The following is a 10,195-nucleotide window of genomic DNA, read 5'->3' on the forward strand; positions in this document are numbered from 1 at the left end:
AAACTTTTAATTAGCGACTAAAACCATCACTAACATGACTAACCCTTATACCATTGCAAAGCACTCGTCAAGATGCAAATCACCATGCCAAAACATGACACTAGTTTTTAATTCCATTTTTTGGGATTTGAATGCCAAAATGGCATTGTCATTATAATTTTAGACTTAAGAGAAATCTAGGGTTCAGTTTGAACTTACAATCCTTAACACTTTTGCCTAAACTTTTAAAAAGGTCTAAACCCTATTTATTTCACCCAACAAGCATCTCATGCAATAGTCCGTACTTTATACTAATCTTATGGAAACAAAATATTTAGGCACTATTTAATTAGTTTGCTTAATATAATTTGACAAAATTCACACTTTAAACATAAGTTCAAATGTTTGCCGACTTAACGAAAAGAGTTTATCTTAATTTTAAATTGGGATTTTTGAGCTCCCAAAACACTAGTTAACAACATCTATTTTCCAAAAGTTAAAGTTGCCTTTCCATCTACTAAACTTGTACTTCAATTTTTATTTTAGTACTAAATACAAGTTATGTTTGATCCTTGTTCATAGAAATTGTTTTTTGTGCCAAATAATTAAAACGGCATATCCCATTTTTCTTGTTAGGATTTTCATTAGCACTTTTATGCACTAAGTAAGTTAACTTGAGATATTTAGTTGAGTTCACAAAAGTGAGTCACATAGGATTCGTTTATCATTTTATGTGCGTTTAAAATTTTTTAAACCCAAAAACTTGATTGGCTAATCCCTCTTGGGCCTCAATTTCGATGTTAAGAAAGCTCGTAACACAAGGGTGTTACAATCCAAGGCCATGAGGTGGTCCATGTATTCCGACTACTCTGGCTACTCCGACATCGATGCGGAGTCCGCGCAGCCATCGCGGCCCTCCTACATCGACGTCGTCCGCCAGGGCTCTCTGGCACAGGTGGCCATGGAGGCAGGGACAAGTGCCCAGCAGCACCCTGTGCCGTCGATGAGCAGCCGGCGGAGATGTGGACCGAGGAGGAGCGAAGCCGCCCACACCGCCACAAGCAGGGCAAGCGCAAGAGGAGGCCACGGTAGGCGGCGACTTCGAGCAACCCGCCCTAGGACCAGCGGCGCATATCGGCCAAGCAGCGGCTGGGGAACCGCGTCGTCCTTAGTGACAGGGACGGGAGCCGCGTGCCCGCCGCCCAATGTCTCGGCTGCCGGGTCAATAGCCGCCTCGGTCTCCGCATGCCGCCAAGGGGTCATCGCCGAATTTCGCTGCCTAATGCTGAGGGCTGGCAGGAGGTGCTCCCACGATCCACGCTGGAGAACAGTGGCTCTTCACCTCCGACGGGGAACGACCACCCACGGCACCGGCCGAGGAAAATCTCCGAGGAGATGCGAGACAAGTGCCTCAACTGCCTCTCCTGCACACACGCTGAGGTGCCTGCGCTGCTACGGCTACTGCCACTACGCCAGGGACTGCAAGCAGCCAAGAACGCCTCCCAACGGCGGCGGCGGCGATGCAACCGCACCTAACCGCTTCGTCAGGGCATGGGCGCATCCGATAGCAACGACACTGCGGTCGGCTCACAGACGGGCGGCGCGACGCCGAACAACGATGCGGCGAGCGACATCACACCTGCGGGTTCCCATGCTGCCGGTGCGACCCTGCCCAACACTCCGACGCCGGCCGATGTGGGGAGCCCGGTGCCTATGGACCGCGACCCCTTGCCGCCCGGACACCCAAACGAGCGGCAATGGGAGAGTGTTTGCATCATCCAACGCAACACCGCCATCGACGACGCTGAGGCCGGTCTACGCTTCGCCATCACCACAATGCCCGCGGACGCGACGTGCGCTGTCTCCACCGCCAACACCACCCGCGCTCCGCGGAGCATCGACGGCGTCGAAGAAGGCTCCTTCTCCATCACGCCGTTCTACCCCGAGCACTTCCTCATCCAGTGCAGGACGCAAGCCACGCGGGACAGGATTCTGGGGGAAACTCTGGTGGCTGTGCCCGGCACTTGGCTGGTGCTATGCCCCTAGACTCGTCTGTCGCACGCCGATGCCATTACATTCAAGTTCAGGGTGGCGATCGAGCTCGAGGGCATTCCTCCACATGCCTGGGCTGAAGACACGGCGGCCAAGATCCTCGCGCCGAGCTGCTGGATCCACTCCATCGACCAGCAGTCGTCTTCCAAGGCGGACCTCTCGGCCTACAAGCTGTCGGCATGGACGTGCAACATAAGGGCGATTCCCAAGGTGGTCTGGCTCCACATCGCCGAGAACGAGGTCATCCACGCCGGAACATCGGCCAACCCCACCTTCGGTAACCTGCCGCCGTACCTGCGGAAAAAGGATGTCCTCGGCTACCGTGTTCTCGTGCATTTTCGCTGCGTCATGGACTTAGACCCGGAGAACCCTTCCCCGCCGGTGTCGCCCAAGGTTTTCATTTTCGGAAATTAAAATTTATCGAGGGTCACAGATAAATAGGATATATCGGAAATATTGGACCAAATTCTAATAAAATTTAATTTGAATTTAAGTAAATTTAAACAAAATTTATACGAAAAAGATAGATATTTCCTTATCGACACCTACAGATAAAGAGGATATATCGAAAATATCAGGAGATTTCGGCCGATATTGGAAACCATGTCGCCGCCGGAATCGGACGACTGGGACAGCGGTCATGACGGGAACCCAGAATGTGTGCTGGGGCACTGCGCCGCGCATCCAAGGATACCGGTGTCACCGGGGGACCGTCGACGGCGAGCAGCCCATCGTCGCCAATGGGGGCGGTGCGCACTACAGTCGTACCGCCGACGTCACCAGTCTGCCGATCCAGGCTGGCGGAGCTGAAAAGCAAGATACTCCGGGTGCCAACCTTGACCCGGTCCCACATTCCTTTCCCTCGGCGGAAGACGACAGAAGTGTTGCCGGGGCTAAAGTGGAGCACAAGGGCAAGCAAGCTGCTCATGAAGACCATCAATTCAAATTTGAGTGGCCCCAAGACTACAACACGATCGCTGGAGGGCAGCCGGCCTCGGATCCTATGATCCTTGAGGCAGGGCTCCTCAGTGGAATGGCCTCACCAACCAGCCCACTCACCGGACGTGGGGTTTGCACCAACAACAACATGGCGGAAACCGATGCACAGACTGCGATGGTCCCCGACGACACGGCGGACTCCACCAACGCGCAGCCCGTGCCTCTGGAGGACTCCGCCCACGCTCAGCCCGTGGCCCATGACGCGAGAGTCCACCACACCTGCTGGTACCGCCCCGACGACCGCGGCAAGTCACCTGGAGACTGGGCCCGGTGAGGCCACGCGACAACACAACGCGATGGGGGGAGACATGCAGCCCGCGTGTGATGACACGACCCAAACCATCGACGCGAGCACACCCGCATCCCAGCTCGCTCTCGGGAACATAATCACCCCGGGGCCGCCGCCGGCCAGCAACCAGCCAGCATCAGCCGAACCTGGATCGGCCGCCTCGGCTGGGGGCGCAACCCCATCAACTGGGGAGGCGGCACGGCGCCTCACCAAGTTTGCCAACGACGTCAAGCGCAAGCGGAGGTCTCCCCTGATCGCCTCGCCACCAAAGCAAAAGCCTCCGATCAGGAAGGCGCCAATCCCGGTACGAAGCCGGCGCATCGCAGCACAGCAAATGGGGCATATCCCGGTATCCAAGCGTGGCGAAGTGCTCATCATGAAGAAGATGGGATTCACGCATCCCAACGCGATGCCATCCTCCGAGGAGCGGCGAACCTTCGACGCCTTCTTCGACAGGAACATGACGGATCAAGAGGTTGAGGCCATGGATGAGCTCTTCCCGGCAACCAAAACAAAAGCCGGTCGAGTGAGCCGCCGGCCCATCGCCGCAGCGGCCTAAGCATAGGTCCACGGCTCAACGGTTGTCTCGTTTCCATGGATAACACAACCATTCTATCTTGGAACGTGCGCGGACTCAACGTGCGAGCACGGCGGGACGCGGTCCGCACGCTAGTCAACGACGTTCGGCCATCTATCGTGTGCGTTGGGATAGATGTAATCCCGCAGAACATTGTATTCAGAATGTTGGGAGTAGCGTTCACGGAGTTTGCTTACTTGCCCGCGTCCGACACACGAGGCGGGATCCTCGTCGCAGGCCGCCAACATGATGTTGTCTTCATGGATGTCCCAGTCGGTTGCTACTCGATCACAGTGTCGATACAGAGGGCCAATGTATCAGGCGATGATACATCCAAATGGTGGCTAACCACGGTGTACGGGCCGCAGGAAGTCGGGGATAAGATACTCTTCTTGGAGGAGTTGGAGGCCATCAGGGACGCCGGCCAGGGTCCGTAGGCGATAACCGGAGATTTCAATCTCATCCTGAATGAAGCGGACAAGAACAACGAGCGGATTGACAGAGCCAACCTGCGGAGGTTCAGGCGGACGGTGGCGACGCTAGAACTCCAGGACCTGCACCTCCACGGCAGGTGCTTCACCTGGAGCAATGAGCGGGAAAACCCAACGCTCGTCCGGCTTGACAGAGTTCTCGTCTCGCTTGACTGGGAGAACATGTTTCCCAATGCACACCTACGCGGGCTGGGATCTGATGCATCGGACCACTGCGCTTTGCTGCCTCAGACGAACCTGGGCCAAATGAGCAAGGCCAGGTTCCATTTTGAGTTGTTTTGGCCCAACTTAGATGACTACAGTGACACTATATCGCAAGCTTGGAGTCCTCCGGTGGTGCCGCTAGACCCTTTAGCGAGGTTCGACTTCATGCTGCGGAATCTCGTTCGACAGTTGAAGAGCTGGTCAGCGGCAAGAATCGGCGAGATCAGAGCACAGCTGCTCATGGCTCGAGAGCTGGTGCTACGGTTGGGCACTGCCCAGGAACGCCGCCAACTCACCGAGGCCGAAAACGCACTCCGGAAGAGGCTGAAGATGAGATGCCTGGGGTTGTCATCGTTGGAAAGGACCATGGCCAGGCAACGTTCTAGGGTACGGCAGCTCAGCGACGGTGACGCCAACACAGCTTACTTCCACCTCATCGCCAGGGGTAGGAAACGAAGGAATTAGATCCCAGCCCTTGCCGTCAATGGCCACCTCATCACCGATCACAGCGACATGGAGCTGGCACTGCATTCACACTTTGCAGGGGTGTTCGGCACTGTACCAAGGGGGGCATGCTCCCTAAGCTTCGACGCTCTCGGCTTTCCAGCAGCTCAACCTAGGGGACCTGAACGCTCCCTTCACCGACGATGAGGTGTGGGCTGCAATAAAACCACAAATGCCCAGTGACAGAGCGCCCGGGCCAGACGGCTTCACCGGGGCTCATCCGGCAAGAACTCATGGAGGCAGTGCAGGCATTCGAGCAGGGGAACATCAGGAGCTTGGATCGACTGAACAATGCTCTGATTGCACTGCTACCGAAGAAGGTCGGAACCGCATGCCCATCTGACTTCAGACCGATCACTATGATTCAGAGCTTTGGGAAGCTCATATCCAAAATCCTATCGCTACGGCTCGCGCCTCGGCTGGCAGACATGGTGAGCAGGAACCAAAATGCATTCATTAGGACCCGCTCTATCCATGACAACTAAAGTATGTCCAACGCGCGGCGGTGCTAATCAGGAAAAAGAAAATTCCAATGCTGCTGTTGAGGCTGGACATTTCCAAGGCATTCGACACCCTGTCCTGGCCATTCCTGGTGGAAGTACTCCAAGCTCATGGCTTCAGTGACAAATGGTGCGCCTGGATTGAAGCACTACTCAGCTCGGCTACGTCGAGGATTTTGCTGAATGGCAACCAAGGACCACCCATCAGGCATTTGCGGGGGGTGCGCCAGGGGAACTCATTGTCGCCAATGCTATTCATAATAGCAATGGACGTGCTGCACAGGCTGTTCCACAAGGCGTCACAGGATGACGTCTTGAGAAGATTACCGCTACCGGAGATCAAGTTCCAATGCAGCCTATACGCTGACGACGCCATCCTCTTCATTCGGCCAACAGTCCAGGAGGCCAATGCAGTCAAAGAGATACTTAGCATCTTTGGCCAATCTTCAGGGCTGCACACTAACCTAGCTAAATGCTCGGTCACAGCCATCTATGGAGGCGAGGATGTTAGGATCGATGTGTGTACCTCTGTGACCGTAGGATCGGGTAAGCTCCTCGCCTTTCTTTGTTGCAGCGCATCAGCAGTGTTGACGCCGATGCCGTCGGTGTAGAAGGCGTCCAGCGCCGCGGAGACGATCACCAGTGGCCCGGTGTAGATCCAGTGGCGCTGTGGTGACCCGTAGTGGTACGGTAGTGATCCTGCAGGGGCAACGGCGGCGGTGGCAGGGCACATCCCGTCGCTGGCAGCACGACCTTTGATCGGATTAGGGTTTCTCTGTAGTGGGTGTGGCGGCTCCGGTCAACCTCGTTAAACGAGCCCCGATCCCCACCTTCTTTATTTGTATGTGCTGTGCGACAGGGGCCCACCAACTAGTTAGGGTTGGGCTCCCCCGATCAAGGAGCAGAGGCAAGGGCCCAATAGGCCGTTGGGCCTATTGGTGGAGATCAACTAACATTCTCCCCCTTAATCTCATTCCATCTTTCAATTTCATATCATTTACTTTTGTTCATTCCATTACAGATTAGCTCATAGAGCATGTCTCATCGTCACGGTCCATTGCCGATAGACTTAACAGCTACAATTCACTACTCTGTTCTGAAATAGATACTTATCTTTGGGCCTTCTTTTGTACAGGAATTTTATAGGTTTTCCCTTAACCCCATGCTAGCTACATGTTCTCTGAACACCATGTCCTCTGAACATGTTGGATGGTAAGCCTTTTGTAAGCGGATCCGCGAGCATCCTTTCTGTACTTATATGCTCAAGACTTATGACTTGATCCCGGACTTTATCTTTCACAATATAATACTCTATGTCAATGTGTTTGGCAGCACCACTTGACTTATATTGTGAGCATACTGTACTGCCAGATTATAATCGCAGTATAACTTTAAGTGGTCTATAGATGTCGTCAACCACCTTCAAACCGGGTATAAACTTCTTTAGTAAGTTCACCTACCCATTGCCTCATAACACGCTACAAACTGTCATATATTGTGGACGATGTAGTGACAGTTTGCTTTGAGCTTTTCCATGAAATAGCTCCCCTTTGCGAGATGATAGAAAATCCACGTCTGGATATGCATTCACTCTCGCATAATCAGAATCTGAATATCCCACCATGTGGAGTGAATCAGATCTTCCATATGTCATCATGAGGCCTTTCGTTCCTTGCAAATAATGCAAGACTTTCTTTACTAATTTCAGTGTTCTATTCTAGAATTGCTCTGGAATCTGCCAAGTAAAACCCGGTAACAAATGCCAAGTCAGGGCGCGTACATACTTGAGCATGTTGCAAGCTTCCGACAGCTGAAGCATATGGAACCACTTTCACTGTATCGATTGAGCTCATATTGGTTCCTGAGGCATTTAAAATCCCCATATTTGTCGCCCTTGACTATAGGAGCAGGTGAGGGACTATATTTGTGCATACTGAATTTCTTTAAGATCTTTTCCATGTATGCCTTTTGTGACAATCATTATACCCTTTTTCTTCTATCTCGGTGAATCTCGATCCCTAGAACGAACGGGGCTTCATCAAGATCTTTCATATCAAGTTTTGAGGACAAAACTTCTTTGTCTCCTATAGTAGACTAACATCACTACTAGCAAGTAAGATATCATCCACATACAGGACAAGGAAGATAAACTTCCCATTCTTAAACTTTGCATAGACATAATTGTCCTCTACATTCTCTTTAAAACCCAAAATTCTTTATTGTCGGATCAAACTTCAAGTACCACTGTCTTGAAGCTTGTTTTAATCCATAAATGGATTTCTTTAGGCGGCATCCCATTCGTTCTTTTCCTTCCATGATAAAACATTTTGGTTGTGCCATGTAAACATTTTCCTCCAAGTCTCTATTGAGAAATGCCGTCTTTACATCCATATGATATAATTCTTAATCGTAATGTGCCACTAATGCCATTATGATTCTGAAGGAAACTTTACATGAGACTGGAGAACAGATCTCATTATAATCAATCCCTTCTCTTTGCATATAGCCTTTTTCCAGAAGTCGTGCTTTATATTTCTCTATATTCCCTTGAGAGTCAAGTTTTGTCTTGTAGACCCATTTACAGCCTACAGTTTTGGCTCCTTTAGGAATTATTTCTAAGTCCCAAACTCTATTGGCATTCATTGATTTCATTTCATCTTCCGTGGCCTCAAGCCACTTTGATGAATGATCACTTCTCATGGCTTCTTCAAATGAGGTGGGATCATCCTCCATTTGAAATTCCTTAGTGTTATACACTTCATAATCAACAAAAGTAGCTGATTTTCTAACTCTTTGGGACCTTCTAGGGGCCTCCACTTTTGGCACATCTTCTATTTGAGGCTGTTGTTGCTCCCCCTCATATGTGGCAATAGGTTCTATAGAATCCTGAAGAACAGGTTCCTCATCGTCATTCATTGTTGCCACAGGTGGAATAACAACAGGTGCTGACACCATAGTATCTTGCACTATCGGTGCAGCGACAGCAGGTAGTGAGAAAATTGGCTCATGAATCATTGGAGTGAGCGCATACATCTGCTTCACTTCAAGGTCAATTTCTCGAGCTACCATGCTCCCCCTCATCAATTCATCCTCTAGGAAGACAGCGTGTCTCGTTTCCACAAACTTTATATGTCTCTCTGGACAGTAGAAAACGAAAACCTTTTGACTTTTCTGTGTAGCCAATGAAATGACAACTTACTGTTTTGGGATCTAACTTCCCAATGTTTGGGTTAACTACTTTAGCCTCAGCAGGGCTCCCACACACACACGCAAGTGGTTTAGTGAGAGCGCTCTTTCTGTCCACAACTCATATGGTGTTTTGGGCATCGACTTACTTGGTACTCTTTTGAGAGTATGAATGGGGTTTTTAACGCCTCCATCCACAGGCTCAACTGTAAGGTGGAGTAACTTATCATACTGCCCACCATATCCATCAGGGTACGATTGATTCTTTTAGTTACTCTATTCTGCTAAGGTTCGCCCGGTGTAGAATACTGGGCTACTATGCTATTCTTTTAGGGTATGCTGACCGTAGTACTCCTTCACGGTCAGACTTGACTATCTTAATCTTTATTATCTTAAATTTATCCAATACATCTTTTCTTTCTTTGATTGGATAAATATAGCCATAATGGGAGTAATCATCTGTGAATGTTATGAACGAATCATAACCATCCACACTCTTTACAGGAAAACCGACCACAGATGTCAGTGTGGATAATCTATAAAATTCTTGTACTTCGTTTGTCATCTTTCTTTATATACTTTCCTTTTATGCATTCTCTGCATTGTTCTTAATCTGAGAGCTCTAATGGAGGAAGAATATCATTCTTAACTAGTCTTTCTATTCTCCCCCTTGAAATATGGCCTGAACGATAGTGCCATGATTTCGACGACGCGTTGTGAGCTCTCTTATACCACCATTTTCAGAGTGACTATCTGTCACCAGCTGCTTTATCAGCTAGATAGCGCATGTCTTTGAAGAGCCAGTGAACTGACTCTTTATTCTATCGAGGTACTCGGTGACCGTGTCACACTCTGAGATTGAGCCCACAATTGCAAGCTCAATCATGTTCTTTATTATAGCCAAACTTTTTCTTGTTGGTAGTGATTTATTTCCTATGCCCAAGGAGTCATAGGATATCTTTTGGGATTCAAAATCCCTCTCTTTAGTTGCCCAAGTGGCATCATTCTCTTTTGTCTTACTCACCGGTGCCACAACCTCAGTGGAACATGGTGAGGTGACTACCCAGTCCACCTTAGACAAGATGAAAACCAGGTCAAAACTTTTCTTAACATAAAATAACACCATTTGAATTTCTGATTCTAACGTTGGTCAAAATCAAAACATACAATTATTCTTATACACTAATTCTACATCACCGTTGGGCAGAAATAGAATTAATGTATAAATCATTAACTTTCACAATTGTTCTTACACACTAATTCTACATCACCGTTGGGCAGAAGTAGAATTAATGCATAAATTATTAAAATTTACAACTCTTCTTATACACTAATTCTACATCACCGTTGGGCAGAAGTAGAATTAATGCATAAATCATTAAAATTATGATATTGTTATTAACAACGTTGGTCA

General features: G+C 49.5%; 1 protein-coding gene across 1 annotated transcript; it reads left to right on the plus strand.

The window, feature by feature from the left end:
- The first annotated feature begins 3,913 nt into the window (after positions 1-3,913).
- LOC136523478 (uncharacterized) lies at positions 3,914-5,056 on the plus strand. The gene is made up of 2 exons (XM_066517149.1): positions 3,914-4,325; positions 4,371-5,056. Exons 1-2 carry the CDS (start codon positions 3,914-3,916, stop codon positions 5,054-5,056), a joined length of 1,098 nt encoding a protein of 365 aa, XP_066373246.1.
- Positions 5,057-10,195: the final 5,139 nt, after the last annotated feature.

This window comes from Miscanthus floridulus, chromosome 18 (assembly GCF_019320115.1).
Source record: "Miscanthus floridulus cultivar M001 chromosome 18, ASM1932011v1, whole genome shotgun sequence".
Lineage (NCBI taxonomy): Eukaryota > Viridiplantae > Streptophyta > Magnoliopsida > Poales > Poaceae > Miscanthus > Miscanthus floridulus.

What these genes read in the sequence shown, in the direction of transcription:
- LOC136523478 (XM_066517149.1), top strand. Translation starts at nt 3,914, where the DNA reads ATGGATAACACAACCATTCTATCTTGGAACGTGCGCGGACTCAACGTG. An exon ending in CATCAGGGACGCCGGCCAGG is followed by an intron (nt 4,326 to 4,370) that starts GTCCGTAGGCGA and finishes TCCTGAATGAAG; the next exon opens with CGGACAAGAACAACGAGCGG.